Source organism: Halichoeres trimaculatus, unplaced genomic scaffold (genome assembly GCF_033239565.1).
Source record: "Halichoeres trimaculatus isolate MK-OKI-2021-1 unplaced genomic scaffold, fHalTri1.1 fHalTri1_scaffold_3, whole genome shotgun sequence".
In the NCBI taxonomy this organism is placed as follows: domain Eukaryota; kingdom Metazoa; phylum Chordata; class Actinopteri; order Labriformes; family Labridae; genus Halichoeres; species Halichoeres trimaculatus.
Genome location: NW_027437181.1, coordinates 39,850,747 through 39,867,558, shown reverse-complemented (window position 1 = coordinate 39,867,558; position 16,812 = coordinate 39,850,747). Strand labels below are relative to the sequence as shown.

The following is a 16,812-nucleotide window of genomic DNA, read 5'->3' as shown; positions in this document are numbered from 1 at the left end:
GGCTTGAAAATCTCCACACGTTTCGTCTGAAAATCCAGTGTTGGTACTTTAGATCTAATACCCCCTCTTTAAAGAGGATGTTGTAGAAATCCCTGAATTTGTCCATGAACTGCTCTTAATAGTTTATTCTATAAAAGGCTGTAATAACTGGTTAATGACACGTTGATGGGGTGGACACCAAACACCAAAGTCTGTCCATAGCTCTGCCCCCCACAGGCTACTGGGGGCCGGCCAATCAGAGAGAAGGGGGGCTTGTGGAGTGAGGAGCGTTAAAGAGAGCAGCTAAACAAAGTGTTTCAGACAGAGGCTGAAATAAGAGCTTTCTTAAACACTCGAGAGAGAAACATACCAAACAACCAAATCAGTTGAAGTCACCATGTGGGATACCAAAGGGATAGAATTAAGACTGAAAAAGTACATACCTACTCCTTGAGAGAAAAGTACTGTGATATTAGTCATCATCCAAAATGTCATGCTACTCAGCCTAATGTTTCACAGCATGTGACTTACCAGTAAATATCCTCTGAACTGGTTGTAGATGATAGCTGTCAGTAAGTTCATCAGACAGTAGGTTCCTGTCCAGATAAAAAAAGTGTAAATTCATGCATTTTATGAACATGTACTCGTGTTTTTACAGGATCAAAAGGATTCTCTGTTTGTACCTGAAGAAGGGAAAGCCCCACAATAATCATGCTCACCTATGACGCTGAAGGTGACGAAGAAGATGGAGTAGAGTCTGTTGAGCGAGTAGGCGGGGATCATGACTGTGGAAACGGAGCGAAGACAATCAGACAGAAGAATAAACAGATGTCAAACACTTCACTATATGACTGATCGAGTACCATCAGGGTTGTTGGCTGTGGTGAGCAGCACTAACAGGGAGGTGAGTGACGAAGGCAGATCTCTAAAATGTAACTCCCACTCTCCGTTCCTCTTTGGATCCTGAGCAGAAACACAGATGGAGAGCACACAGGCCTCAGAGAACAAACTTCACAGTCTGATATGAATGAGGTGGGAAAACAGGAAACAGAAGATGACAGGAGCCCACTCTGTGTAAGAGACACATGCACTGTGTGGTCAGAACGTTTAATCCTGGACAAATTCATGCCAGGAATCAATCAATCTAAGAAGAAGATGTGAATTACAACTTATAGTTTGCATTTCCTCAGTTCAGTGTTTTACATAAAACCCTGGGAGCCAGGTCCAGCCCACAGGATGCCACATTTCCCACTAGTGATTCTTGTGAGCCTGAACCTTGGGCCATCTCAAAATGAATATAAGCGCTCTCAACTCAGGGCTACTTGATCCCAGGCTTCAGAGGCTCAAACTGACAGGACAGAGGATGTCTGCCAGGATTCTCTGAGCTTTCCACCGCCTGTCAGTGTAAGTGTTTTACCTACTATTTTCATTATATTGTATAGCTTGGCCCTTACACCTGCAGCTCAGACCATAAAAGTATGAAATTTGGCATAGAGTATCTTGAAACAGAGGGGTGAACAGCAAAATACAATTCTTGTGTTTGCTGATTTTTGATTTAAAATGATCATCCACGAAACTCCCCAAAAATCAACAACAGTCACCTTTGAGCATCTGGTTACTATTGCCACTGCCACATTGGTATTTAAACAACTTTAAGATTCATAAGTTGTAATCTGAGCCGTTGATGACCTCTGTATCTTGAAAATATCACTTTCTGTGGCCCGAAATACTTCACCTCACCTTAAATCATTTTCAACAGAATATCAGGTGTGAGTTCATGTCAGTGATGGTATGAGCAAAAGATGTCTGTTAGACTGGCCCCTTAAAAGGCACTGGGATGACTCTCCAGAATCTGAAGTTGGGTTTATTATTATCATTATTATTATTATCAATAATAATATATTTTAGGGAGCCTTTGCTCTTTCAAGCTAAAGGAGTCAGTCGGTGAGGTAATTGTTTTACCCCTTTTAAAGTAAAGTTGTTGATGACAATAAATTTATCTTTTAAACCTCAAAAATAAAGATGCATCATAGAGACCAATTTACAGTCAACATCATCAAAAATATGAATGCACATTTTGGCAACAAGAGCCATGTTAACCTCCATTAAGTCAGACAATTTATTGTTCTTTAAACATTAAATTCAAACTGTAAGCAGCATAAAAGTGTCCTGTTCTGTGGTCAGCTTTCAGAAATAATACTGTCCCATGTTACTTCACAGAGCTACCTGTGTTTTGGAGCCAAGAGTGACTGTGAGTGGTGACTATCAGCTGAACGTGTCAGCGATAGCTGGCTGACAGTCACCAGTTAACAGGGTCACACTTTACACTTGTTCCTGTCATTGCTGCGGCTTTTCTTGGCTTTTAGCCTCCCTGAGTCTCCATCTTAAAACAGTCCCTTCCCCCCTCTCTCTCTGGTTCACTGACTGTTAGGTTCAAGGTCTGCCTCTTAAAACATCCTCACTCAAACAATCAATCACTGGTTGGGTTCAGCATTTTTTACACAGCCACCATTGGAGATGGGCTGGTAAAACTAGAATGTTTAAAGTCACAGAGCCACAGAGTCTTAGGGGCTCTAATTTCGTGGCCCAGCGCAGGGGTCGGCGCACTGCTGTGTGCTGCCAATTTGTCCATTTGGTAGACCATCTGCGCAGAGATGGGTGTGACTGCGCGCCAGGGGGAGTTGGCAGCGCACCAGGGGGAGGTGTCAGCAGATTCAAAATGGAAAGTTAACCTGACGGCAGCTGGAAGTTTGATGCATATCTTACAATTAAACAATAAACAGCCTTAACATCTGATACTGAGTATATATCTGGCTTCTCTCATTTCATTTAATTCAAAGAAAAGAGGGAGAGAAAAGACGAAGAAAAAAGAGACAAAATAAATGTGTGTCACTCAGGATTTACCCGTGATTTCCCATATTTCTCTGTTTTAATCTTTATTTTTAACATGATCTAAAAAGATGGAGTACATTATTGTAAGGAGGATGAGGTGGAGACACTAAGAGAGTATACAGTATATCACCAAAGGTTCTGCTATTTGGCGATGACAAACCAGGAGTGCAGGTGGATCAAAAGTATTCTGAATGGATAAGCCAGCTGTGTCTCTTCATTTTGTACTCCTATTAATGACAAAGGAACAGATTACATCTGTCCCGGGAGCTGGTCCACACGGTGACGCACTTCGTGTCCTCTGATGCGCCCCGCTGTCCATTCTCCTGCTGCAGGGACAGCGGCTCTGACCGTCTCCGCTACCTGGTCTTTCCAGCACACTGTTTCCGCAGTGCTGGGGATCACTCAGACCAATCAGACGCTGCGCCTTGGCCGCAGGGCATATAAAGGCGAGGAGAGGCGCTCATTTGATTGGTGAAAACAGCGCTCGGCTGTGTTAAACCCACTTACAGCTTTTCTCCTCCCTCTCTGCCATTTGCGTGGAGGGAGGCCTGGACGTGCTCCTCTGCACCTCTCTTGGCACTGCAGGAAACTTGCAAAGTGCGCCGGTCACGCCCTGTCTGTGCGGCGAAGGCCGGTGCAGGGCAGGTGCGCCTGCGCTTGCGCCTGGTCTACGAAATTTAGAGCCCTTAGGTGTTAAATCATCTTTTTACCTGGGCAGGTGTATACCACACCACATCACTTGTAACATCCGCTATAGGTATAAAACATGTCAGATCTGGGGTAAGGTAGAGTAGGGTGCTCTTCTATTGACTCTAACCTCATATAGCAGAGCTAACGTAACCTCACTCTTCATTTCAATAATAGACTCTCAAGTTTGAACAGACCACTGCAGAATAACTGCTGACTGTTTAGCCTCTGTGTTAGCCTTTGGCTCGTGTTTTAGCCTCTAGCCTTTGTCTCCAGTTTCTCTTTCTTCTGCTCTTTTGTCTTTTTTCTGTCTGACAGTTAGGCTCCAGTGTCCACCATCACTACATAATTAATCACAGAAATCATTTTCAGCAGAGAAAAACACAGATCTCTCTTCTCACTGCTAAACTTCGTCATCCAGTGTAATATCATCAAAGTGACTTTTGGTCTACAAACCGAAAATGGGTTGGTTGGATTGTCCACAGATACAGAGAAACAGCACTTAAAAATAATCATTTTTGGCGCCCATCTCACTTTAAATTGTGGATTCTGAACAGACAAAGATACAGAAGTGAGACGTTTTCAAAGATCACTTAAAAATCCTGTGTCTCCTTTTCATTACAGGCCTGATGCCTCACTACCCAGTCGCTATTACAGTCTAGTCCATGTTGACAGACAAAGGAAACACATACACATGCACACACGCTCAGCTCTGTGTCAGCAGAACAGCAGCACGTATTTATCAAAGGCGTGACGGCCTGAACTCACCTCAGTTTTAGCAAACAGCAGCATGCCGATCATCGTGAAGAGGCAGAGGTGGAGAGCCAGCAGCAGGATGACACTGCAGACAGACAGACACATACACACACACACACACACACACACACACACACACACACACACACACACACACACACACACACACACACACACAAATAAAAGAACTTGTTAGGTCATCCAAACCTTAGTCTAGTTGTTTTTCTCAGACACTCGCTGCACAAAAGAGCAGTCATTGTAGCAGCATTTTCACAGAGGAGATGAAAGTTTTTAAAAACTGCTGGATGTTTTCTGATGACTGCCTGTCAAAGACACATCTAATAAATGAAACAATGTTTTTTTTATTTATATTTCTAAATAGCAGTTCTGATATGTTCACATCTCATTTATGACTTTTGGAAATTAAAATTGTGCACACACAAAAATAAACAACACGAAGATCAGTGAGTGATGTAAACAGAGGTGTTGGTCAGAGCTATCACATGTAGATCAGGAAGTCTAAGAAATGAAGAAAGATAAAATCAAATCCATGTTTACATATATCTGTTTTCCAAAACTATGAAGATAAATAAGAACGTTAAAATAGAAAAACTTCTCCTAACCTCTGGCGTTGTCCAGAAACCTCTAACCTTTCTCTTCTCTTGTTCATCATTGACTCTTTTTTTTTCTAACGTTTACTGTGGGATCTACTGTTGGTGTCTCAGCAGCAAAGATAGAAGGTGCTCTTTTAAGAGCATAAAGCCACATATTCACGGAAGGGCCTTTTACTTTCTTCTATCGCATGAGTAAGTAATGTGTTTCTTTAGGTGTTATAAAACAAGCGAGAAAACACAGATTTGAATTGTCTGATCTTTGATCGTTTATTACAGCCTGTTCCTTTTCCTGACTGGACTTAAAAGCATCAAATGAATCCATAAGGAATGCTGCAGAGGGAGGATACGGATTTACTTTCACTTGGAGACAGTTAAACACAATCCTACATTACTAAATGGGGTTAGTTTAAAATATGTACAGTGGTTCCATTTGCAGTCCCTCACCTGTAAGAAGTGGAGTGGTTTTACTTGTTTTGATATCTAAACTTTTATTTCATTCATTTTTTTTAAAAAACTCTCCTTATTACCTTACTTAAACTAATTCTATAATACCAAATGTAATGTTAATTCATTCACCTAGCGATCTCCGGTAGAGTCCTCTTGATGCACTTCAGCGTCTTTTTCATCAGGGACGAGTTCTGTAGCAGGAAGAACGGACGCAGCAGTCGCCGTACTCTCAGTTTCTACAAAACAAAAGAAATACAAGCTAACATTTTATAACTACGAAGAGCCAAAGAGATTTATTTAAATCCACTGAACTTTCCAAACAGAGACTTATCTTAAACTCAGTCCAGCAAGGCTGTAAATGATCATTACTGTTCTCCTCTAGCAAATCTATGTTTACATGCTTTTAATGATACTCGTCATGCTCAGGTCCATTTCCGTTTACAGTGAGGATCATCTGAAGACTTTCTGGCTTCTGCTTTGCTGCCTGTCTTCCCTACCCTCTACTCTCTGATTTCTTGTTCACTTCAGCTGCACTTTAAGACTTTGATGTAAATCTACCTTTGGTCTCGACAGTCAAATAGTCCTAATTACAGCAATTTAAAGTTTACATCTGAGGATCCTGGGAAATTTGTGACATTATGCAAATATGGCACCACCATTCAGGAACATGTGCATATGTTCCAGCTGGGCTTTCTGTCATATGTTTACATTTATACACCAATAGGCAGTAAATTCAATCATAATAACTTCCTGTATTTATTTTTTTACAGTCAGTTACAGTAAATTAGATTCACTATCTGTAATTTTACAGTTAAAGGCTTTATAAATAAGTCTGATAAAGGCATCTAATAAAGGCAAAAATACTATGCTTAGACTGTGTTTTGGTACAGCGAACGCCACCAGATAAACTTCATCCAGAACAGGGTGCAGGATCTGGTAGTGGAGATTGTCCTCCTAAAATTCGCTCAGCTGATGGAGTATTTTCAAATCTGCTGTCGAAGCAGCTGAGCCTGTGCTAAAACTGTTTTCTTGGACCATGAGGACAGGAGATGTTCAGTGGTCTGAGTCTGTTTCTTGTTGCATCACACAGAACGCTCACACCACACCCCACTAACAGGGAAGGGTATTGATAAGATTTTATTAATAACAATGTTCTTATCGATTCTGCTTAATGATATGATTATTTATCAATTCTCTTATCAAGTCCTCCTGTGAATTTTCCCTGTAAAAAAAAGTAGCTACAGGTGTCAACAACATTTATTGAGTTTATAATTGACTATGAAATTGGTCATTGGATCTGGATATGTCTAGACGTACATAAAAAAAAGTCAAAACTGCACATCACTGGAAGCTGATGTAATAATTTGATATGTGTTATATAATGTTTTTAAATGGTTATAGCAGTTGTTGAAGTTATATGGAACCTTGCCACGGTTACTAAGCCAGCCATCAGCCTGTATGTAACTTTTCTTTTATGTACCTGCAGTATTTTGACTCAGTATGTGTTGCAAAGAGTAACGATGGAATATTTCTGTGATGAAAGTTGACACTCTTTTTGAAGCCTGAGTTATACCAATGTATGCTAACTGCTAGCATATAAGTGCAATTTATGTTGTAAATAGGTGTAAGCATCAAGCTAGCGCTATTTTGTTTAAATCGTTCTTGGTAAATAAGGAGATTTATACCTGAGGATGAATGTTTTGAATATGAATCTCTTGTGAGAGAGTAATGGACTATTCTGAATCAGAGCTCTCTTGGGAAAATGATACCAATCTGCTAACCTAAGATAGCTGTGGCAGACTGGTTGATGTAAGGTCAGGCAGCTCCGGCAAAGTGTAAGGAATCAACAAGGGAATCATTAAGCACATGGACTTAACAATATAAAGAATAGTACTTAATTGTCATTGTAACACGTACAATGACATTTTTAAAGTGTCAGACAGACATATCGAAGGATCGAGGATTGAGTAAGACCACAGCCTCACCTCGTCACACACCATGCTGACAGAGAGCACCCAGTCAATGATGGAGACTGTTATTACCACTGTGTAACCAATCAGCCATTTGCTCTTCCTGAACTCCTCCCAACCAATCAGGTAGCTCTTAGTGCAAAACAGAGGGAGTGAAGCAGAAGTTTGTTTTACAAAAACAGAAAATTCACTTTTATATCTGAGATTTTATGAAAATATCATTTACATTTAATGTTGCCATGGCTGTGTTTACCTTTACAGCAAGATCAAGAGCAAAGATGATAAGGCAGGCCATCTCGACACTCTCTGTGAGGCCACAGGGAGGCTCCCAGGGCTGGGAGCGATACCGAGGGTCAGAAGAGATGGCTAGCGAAGATGGGCGCTCCACAAATGCTAGTAGCAACACCACTGCAATGGTCAGGCCTAAACCCCTGAAAGATGTAGAGGTGTTAAATGGGTACGTTCTGATATGGCGCTTTTAGTCCTTCTAAATATTTAGAGCACTTCTGATCCTTTTCACCCATCCACACCACATTCACACACTGATAGCAGATAATTCTAAGGTAGGGAACTGTCAGTTTTTAGCAAAATCATCCATATCCATTAACACACCACTGATCAACAGTGGTAGCAATTTTCGGTCTCTGAGGCTTGTTCAGACAGCATCTGTTCTCCCTAAATTCCACCAGCACATTGCATGTGCAACTAGGGGAAATAACACACTCGATCACATTTATTCAAATATTCTAACATTAAGCATGCCTACAGAGCGATCTGAGCCCACTACTGTACGCCCTGTATACCCACCACTGCTCTCCGATTCCACCCAACCAACCGCATTACAAAATATGCTGACAACACCACCGTGGTTGGACTCATCCATGATAAGGACAAGACAGTGTACCGGGCTGAGGTGGAGAAACTGTCACTCTGGTGCTCAGACAACAACCTGACATGGAATGTCCACAAGACAAAAGAACTCATTATGGACTTCAGGAAGAGCAGACAGGACAACACGCCCATCCTCTTAAATAAAGAATGGGTGGAAAGTGTCTCCACCTTCAAGCTTCTGGGCACCCATATCTCCTCTAACTATTCCTGGACACACAACGCCAAGGCCAAAGTGAAGACTGCATACACTCCCATTCGGAAAACTGCACCCCTAGCAAAAAAAAAAAAAAAAAAAATATATATATATATATATATATATATATATATATAAATATATATATATATATATATATATATATATATATATATATATATATATATATATATATATATATATATATATATATATATATATATATATATAAATATATATATTTATATATATTAAAGAGCTGAATCCAAACTATTTTTGGATCCAGAAATAATTGCCTATGTGTATTTTCATTGTTTCAGTTAAGTGTTTGTTTTTTCAGGTTATATTTTTGGTTTTAACTGGGTTTTTTCCTCTAAAATTTACAAAACTTTTGGATTTGGTTTAGTTCCGTATAAGATAAGACAGTGTTTCCCAATCCTGGTCCTGTGGACCCCCTGCCCTGCATGTTTTAGATGTTACCTCCAGCACACCTGATTCAAATGAATGGCTCGTTATCAGGTTCAAGCAGAGCTTGATAACGAGCTGATCATTTGAATCAGGTGTGTTGGAGTCGGGAACATAAAAAACATGCAGGGCTGGGGGTCCCCAGGACCAGGATTGGGAAACACCGAGATAAGAGGTACCAGACCCAGTAACACAGATGAGCTGAAGACTTCTGCCAAAGCAACCTGAGCTTCATAACACCTCAACAGAGCCACAGGATCTCTTTGCATGACAAACCACTTACAGAAATTCATGCAAATAGAGTCTGATTAAGTACCGAGTGCATGTATATGTGCAAACTTTTTACCATTATCCACTATTTCTGTATAAAAAAAATCCCTTATTGGTCTTATGAAATCTTTTAAATTTATAAGATCCTGAATTTTGTGATTTCATGAACTGTAAGCCATAATCATCTCAATTAACAGAAATAGATGCTGAATTGTTTCCCTCGCTGTACCAAATCGATATAATGTATGACTTCCACTTTTTGAACAGAAGTGCTGAAATTAATTACATTTTTCAGGAAATAACTTTTTAACACACACCTGTGTACACACACACCTGTGTACACACACACCTGTACACACACACACACACACACACACACACACACACACACACACACACACACACACACACACACACACACACCCTATGTTACACAAAGTCCTGTGTATGGAAGAATGTTTGGATGTGGTGTGAATTTACCACTGCCAGAGTCTTGAGTAGTACCATCGGTACAGGCGCAGAGAGCTGGCATCTACCCGGTGGTTAATGGAGCGGTACTGCAGGCAAGCAAAAAAAGCCATATTTATACAAGACTTTACAGAATAAAATTACTTAACAAAAGACACGAAAGAGAGGAAAGAAAAGAGTATGGAGGGAAAAGGGAAATAAATGAGTAAACCAAGCAAAGCAGAGGACAGAGGTTACCCTCAGACACTAAGTGAGAAGCAATCAGATATAGCAAACACGTCAGGTCTATTTTACTTACTCAGTTTATGATAGACTTTTTAGAAATCAAAATCCAGATTGAGGAACATAATCAGGAGAGAGGGAACGAAAGTCATTGTTCTTACCTGTATGGCGTCCTCAATAAACACAACAGCCTGCTGTATGTAGAGGTCTTCATCACCTGTGGGTGAGAGGATGAGTGTGAGCTGGAGGACCATTTGATCACAGAATTTAGTGACAACTTTCCCCCAGGCACTCTGACTGCTGTGACCTGACTGTCCTGAACCAGCCAACAACTAAAATCCAAAAAACTACAGCCCAACACACAGCACACTGAGTGAAACAGATGTGAACCAGCTCAGAAACCAGCTCAGGAACCAGCTCAGACACTTTGTTGTCTGCAGAACTGGTTAGGTTAGGAGTGAGGATGAAAGTTTGTTTTTTCTAGAGGCAAAACAAGAGAAAAAATCAGCTGTTATACAGGTGAAGCAGACAGGCAAGTCAAGATAACTCAAACCAAATAAACCCAGGAAAACAGTCAAACCCAGACCTGCACTTACAGAGGATTCTATTCATTGTGAGCAGAAACTGAAACAGATTTGTTACAGTAGTTAAAGGACAAAAAATTGGGTTGAAGCAGAGTTTAAAATGTAATTTGTTGAGTTTACTTGAAAAAACTTTGGAAATCAATAGCCTCAAAATTTCCAAATAAGTAGATAATTAATTTCAAGTTGTTTAAGCTAAAAAGAACTGTGTTTAGAAAACATGTCATGGCAGTAACCTTGAGTGTAGTAAACACAAAATCATTTTGTTAGGTTAACTATAAAATGTAAGTTCAGATCGTAACTTTTGTTGTGATGGTGTTTTGTAACGGTGAGCGAGGAGGGGACAAGGTGGATATAAGCCACTGCTGTTCTTTGAGATGCTGCTCAGAGGGTACAGACTGTCTGTGCTCTAAATGGCGCAGACCAGCTGTTTATGATCCATGAAAATGAGCTGCTGTCTTGTCTGTCTGAACCGTAACCCATCAACGGATCTAATTTATTTGCATAAACACTGAACGCACTGTAAAAATCATAGAGTTCATGGGCCCATGCCCTGTGGAGCACAGATAGCCCCTCCATGCCATGTGGAGCACAGACCACTGGTCCATGCAGATGAGTGAAGGCCAGTCTGTGCAGGGGAGCACAGACAGTCTGTCTGTGCAGCAGATCACAGAAGAGAACTTCACATCCTTCTTCTGACCCACAAGCTCTTAATGACATCAGACCATCCTTTCTTAAAGAGCTTATCGTGCTGTGTTATCCCTCTACATCACTTTCCTTTTTGATTAAGAGCTGGATCAGGTCTGGACCAGCTTTAAGTTATGCTGCTATGGACTCAGACTAACACACTGAGCCCCTGTTTCCCACTTTCCTCTACCTGTCTAACTTTTAATCTTAATGTACCATTAAAGTTACTACATGGATCTCTCTGGGGGTCCCTGAGCTCCTCTAAGTTCCTCTTGATTATTGCTGCAAGTGGCCTGCTGCTGTTGACCAGACACCAACATCATCACTGCTCTTTCTCTGCATCTTTCCCCATCCCTCTCTCTGTCTCCAACATGGTCTCAGCAGATGTCTGTCTTTGAATGTATACTGTGGTTCTATACTCTATCTATAAAAATAAAGAATAAATGAAAAGGTAAAATGGTAAAGTAGTAGTTGCCCGACAAACCATCCTGTTTAAAAGGTAAGACTTACTTGTGTTTGAAAAAGTTGTCATGCAGCATTTATTTGATGTTAATACTGTAAGCTTAACAGGTGAGGGCGACGCTGCGTGACGTCGAGAGTGACAAACAGGAAATGCTCTGTAGACCAGACAGTCTCAATTCAGTTTGGCCTTTGCGGTCTATGTAGACTGCAGGCAAGGTCCTCTGAAGGCTGCAGCCTGCCCCTGAATTGTGACACAGCTATTGTCTCTGTGAAAAGAAGCCCATCATCAACCAGGGCCGTCTTGACAATGTTGACCTAAACTTCGCTTTGTTCCAGTTAGGATTAGGTTAAGAGGAAAGCCTCTAGGCTCTTTGAAGACAGGGTGGCCACCTGTCAGCCATGTCAGCCAGCCTTATATGGACAAAACGTGTTAGTTTGGTGACAGGGAGGGGACTGACCCCAGGTCTAGACCAATGACATAACATTTTTTTGATTTGGTTTTACATGAAGATTGATTGATGACAAATCAATCTAATATTCACAAAAAAGAGGAACAACTGTTCTTGTTCTTGTCGTTTACCATGTCCACACCGCACACACACCCCCACACACTGATATTAAAGGCTTCTTTGGTTAGTGGCCATCACACACCATCACACACCACAGCCAACAGGGACAGTTAAGGGTTAAGAGCTCAACCTGCACCAACCCTTTATGCTACATGTGGGCAACAGTCCTCTCTTTCTCTCTTACACACACACACACACACACACACACACACACACACACACACACACACACACACACACACACACACACACACACACACACACACACACACATACACACCTATATCACACCTATATACACTTACAAAGTACTGTTCAAGGTAACTAAGTAGCCAGTAATTTAAACTCACACACACACACACACACACACACACACACACACACACACACACACACACACACACACACACACACACACACACACACACACACACACACACACACACACACACACACACACACTACAGACTGGGCCGTCTGGTACAGTGAGGTTCAGTGTGTGTCTTAACACTGAAAAAGGACAGAGCTGTAACAATCTCAGAGGTAAATAATCTGTTCATAATGAAAATAAATATGAAGGTTGAGATGGAAGTGACACAGCTGCTGCTTGTTATTTGGTTTTAAATTTGTATTTATTACAGCCTGGATCTTACATTTTGCACCTGTAATTTAAATTAAAACATTAAAAACAAGTTTAACTGAAAACTCTGACTGTATGTGTATTTGTAATATTTCATGGAACTGTTGTTGAGAAAAACACAGGAACATTTAATCCCCTACTGAACAAGATGACGATCATGTCTGTAAAAACAGACTAAGACATGTCGTCCCACTGACTCACTGGTCATCATTCTGGAAACCCAAACTCAACCCAGCTCAGACCAGACTGAACAGGGAACGGCTACACTGAGGCTGCCTGTCAGACTATAACCACTATACACACAACAGCTATTACACATATAGAAATACTTTGAATGAAATCTATGACCCAATGTGAGAAAAAATTACACAATGTTTCTGCTGATTAATAACATTCTGTGTCCGTGCTGCTGCTGCCAAGTGCCTACAGGTGGGATTTATTTCAGATACTACCCTCATGATGCTGTCTGTCAGTTAACAGGAGTTAGTTTTGATCAGCTGTTTTAGTTTTACTTTGACAAACACCTCAAAGAAGATAAGAGTTAAATGGATTGGCCAAACTGTATGAATAATTTAGGAAATAATTTATGTTGAATGTCTGCTTCACTGCAAAAAACTGAAATCTTATCAAGTGTTTTGTCTTTTTTTAGGTAAAAATTGTCTTATTATACTCGATATGAGCCACTTTCAACTTATCAATCCAGAAAAATGTCTTGATTAAAGTTATTAGAGCACAAAAATGAGGTTTGAATCGCTTGTAACCAGTAAAAAAATCTGCCAATGGAACAAGAAAAAATTGCTTGAAAATTTCCTTGAGACTACAACAATGTCTTAATACAAGTAACTTTTCTCTTGTTCCATTGGCAGATTTTTTTACTGGTTACGAGCAATTCAGACCTCATTTTTGTCCTTAAATAACTTTAAACAAGACATTTTTCTGGATTGGTCATGTGAATTTGGCTCATATTGAGTCTAAAAAGGAATTTTCTACTGAAAAGAAGACAAAAACACTTGATAAGATTTCAGTTTTTGCAGTGTTGTTAGGGACACAGTATCAGTTCAGTCAGACCACTCACATTATCCAAGGCTCATAAGTTATTTATGCAAAATGTATTTGTGAATGGGGTCGAGGCGCTGAACCTCATTTCTCTTTACAGGTTAACTTTAAATAAGGAGTTTGCATGAAAAGGTGGTTTTACAATGTTTGAAAGGAGCCTCATGTTAAACTGGTGTGGACTCAACACCCCAACTTGGCCTACAAATTATCCATGGCAGGTGCAACCGATCACTGAGCCTTAAACTGCACATGAACACCAAACTACAAGCTGCCCTAACTAGGTTTTTTTTCAAATTATTTTGTTATCTTAACAGGACTGTGGGTGCAGGCAGGGAGTGCGTTGTTTGTTCTCATCTGTAGAGTGGTTCCTGTGTAACTGTTATTTTTTTCTCCCCACAGTGGCAGACACAGATATGATGACTAAGATCAGGACACACTCACTCACACACTCTTGGTGTTGCTGACTGGATGCGTCAAAGCAGCATGTGTCAGAGTTGAGGTGATTGTGGGTGCCACTGGCAGGGCAAGGCTTATAACGGCTGCTACTCGTGCAGACAGCTCTGAGAAATCGTTGCTGACAAAGTGGTTCAACGAGTGCAACCTGCTGCTCACATGCTGCATCAGGAGAAAATTAAAATCAAGTCAAAAGTCTTACATGAATGGTAGATTAAATAGTTTTAATATGAATGTGTGTTTTTAAAAAAAAATAATTTTGAATAGGGTTCCCTATTCACCTCTGTGTTACCTGCAGAGTATCCCCAGAGTACCCTTTGTTTCTTTCATTTTCAGAAATGAGTTGAGTTTCAGAACCAGATCAAAGTTCTGTCACAACCATAATCCAATAAGGTGTAAATCTTAACTTTCACTTCCAGATGTCAAGTTTTACATTTCTAAAAATCTGATGAGTGCAGGTCTGGTGACCAGTCAAGGTCTAAGGTCCACAACCACCCCCAGTTTTCATCTTGCAGAGTATTAATGATGTCCCTGAAATGAATCATGCTCTGTATGATGTGTACATTTACATTTTCTGTCATAGTCACAAACCAAAGTCTATCTGCAAGGTCTCTCTGAACTTAACCTGGACTGAGCATAAACTGCTTATTTAAAGCTAAAGCTCTGTACATTCTGCAGAAACTCAACATCTCTTCAGCTGACGTCTTTAAATGAACAGATTCATGAAGATGAGAAAACTTGAGAGTTCAAAAACACATCAGAGGACATGAAACCAGATTAAAGTCAGGACATGGAGCAGAGAAACAGTTAAGACCACAGAATCAGAAATATTTTGGTCTAAAAATGTTGTTTGAGGTCATAATAGTGTGAATATGAAACACAGTCCTGATCAAATCAAAACCCTGATCCTAAAATTAAAACATCCTGACATATTGTCCCCTAATGGATACCATGTTCCTTGGTCAGAAGGTGAGTCTGCTGATGTTTATGCAGCAGGTAACACGGCAGAAAACTGACTATTAATCTTCTGGGGTCAGAGAACCTGAGGGACAGGTGAGCTTTGATTTCATCAGTCTGTGATGATGGAAGGGGGAGGTCTAAGCTCACTGAGGGACAGATTTTACAGAAATCACTCAAAGAAAGAGTTCACTATGGGCCGCTAAATGTTTAATTTCAGTCACTGTTTAAAAGGCAACATTTTGTGAAAATTTAGTTCACCTTTCTCACATTTAGCTTGTTTTCTTTTGTCCAGGATCAAATATTTCTCCAAACAAAATGTTAAATATAATGTTAAAAACGTCAGATGACCAGAACGTCAAGATGACCAGTCCGCCCCTGACGTCATTAATAAAAAAAAAAAAAAAAAACGCTCCGACCACCCCTCGGTTAGGGTCTGAAATAGACCGGTCGTTCAGGAAAAGTCCTGAATTTCCTGATGGCCAGCCCGCCCTGCCTGCTGGTCCGTGGCTGGCCTTTCCAGGCAGGCCAATAAGGAGGCAGGCCACCGGAAAAAGCCCAGCCTCTCCCGCCGATTGCCAGTCCGGGCCTGGTTTCCTATATCGGTTTACAATACAAAAAAAAAATTAAAAATAAAGAGTCTGTTATCAGTTTTTTATACACTCCCATGTTCACGATGAATCCCCGCAGAGAACATTTAGATGACGCTGGATCAAACTTTTAGCACTGATTTTTTTTTTTAAGGAAGCTGATTACAGGATTTTCTGTGAAGATGATTATTTCACTCCTCATAATATTATCATATAAATGTGAACTGTGTGTGAAAAAGTGACTATTCCATAACAAAGGACGTTCATTTAAACTTGAGATCACGACCAATATGCTCGTCTCGTGGTACGAATAATCATAAAACTCCTGTCTGCCCGTGCGTAATTGCGCACGATCGACACACTTCAGCTCCACTCCTTCCTCAGTCTGTGACAGGTTCAGGTTCAGGTTCAGGCTGGAGTCTGCAGCTTCTTACAGAGCTCATACATTTTATTTAAAGCCCATTTTCTACGTTTTTGGACCTGAATGGAAACAATTAATTATATTGTGGCTTCTAAAAGAAGCCTCATTTGTCATACTGGGAATCCTCAACATGGAAACATCTTAAATCTGGTTTGTTCATGTGACTTAAAATGACTGGCATACTCCTTAAAGCGCCCAAACAGGAAATGAAGCTAGTTTCTAGCATCGTCTAGCTAGTTTCACAGAGTGAAAACAAATCCTTTCACCCTCAACCCCCTGATCCATCCCTGCTTATTCTCCTCCAGCCTTGACCAGCAAAATCAACTCACAGAGGACTGAATCAAATCCAAAGAGGTGGTCCCTCAGGCACTCCTGCTCTCCTCTTTCTCCTACTCTGTGTCCATTTTAAATGACACGACCTTGAGACAGCTCACGGTTGTCAATTTTTTTCTTTCAAAGGTGAGCATTCATATCTTTTTCAGTCTTATCCTCTGCGTTCATTTTGACAGCAGTTCAGAGCTCTTGATAAAGACCATGCTTGT

At 40.6% G+C, this 16,812-nt stretch overlaps 1 protein-coding gene across 1 annotated transcript in view; it reads right to left on the bottom strand.

The window, feature by feature from the left end:
- tpcn2 (two pore segment channel 2) overlaps positions 1 to 16,812 on the bottom strand; it is a 36,644-nt gene that overhangs the window by 17,879 nt on the left and 1,953 nt on the right. Inside the window, exons 2-10 of the mRNA XM_074665563.1 lie at positions 10,016 to 10,071; positions 9,645 to 9,721; positions 7,599 to 7,776; positions 7,361 to 7,477; positions 5,505 to 5,611; positions 4,327 to 4,399; positions 843 to 942; positions 699 to 764; positions 511 to 575 (exon numbers count right to left, since the gene is read on the bottom strand). Of these exons, the coding sequence (XP_074521664.1) occupies positions 511 to 575; positions 699 to 764; positions 843 to 942; positions 4,327 to 4,399; positions 5,505 to 5,611; positions 7,361 to 7,477; positions 7,599 to 7,776; positions 9,645 to 9,721; positions 10,016 to 10,071 (839 nt within the window). The remainder of the gene's footprint in view (positions 1 to 510; positions 576 to 698; positions 765 to 842; positions 943 to 4,326; positions 4,400 to 5,504; positions 5,612 to 7,360; positions 7,478 to 7,598; positions 7,777 to 9,644; positions 9,722 to 10,015; positions 10,072 to 16,812) is intronic.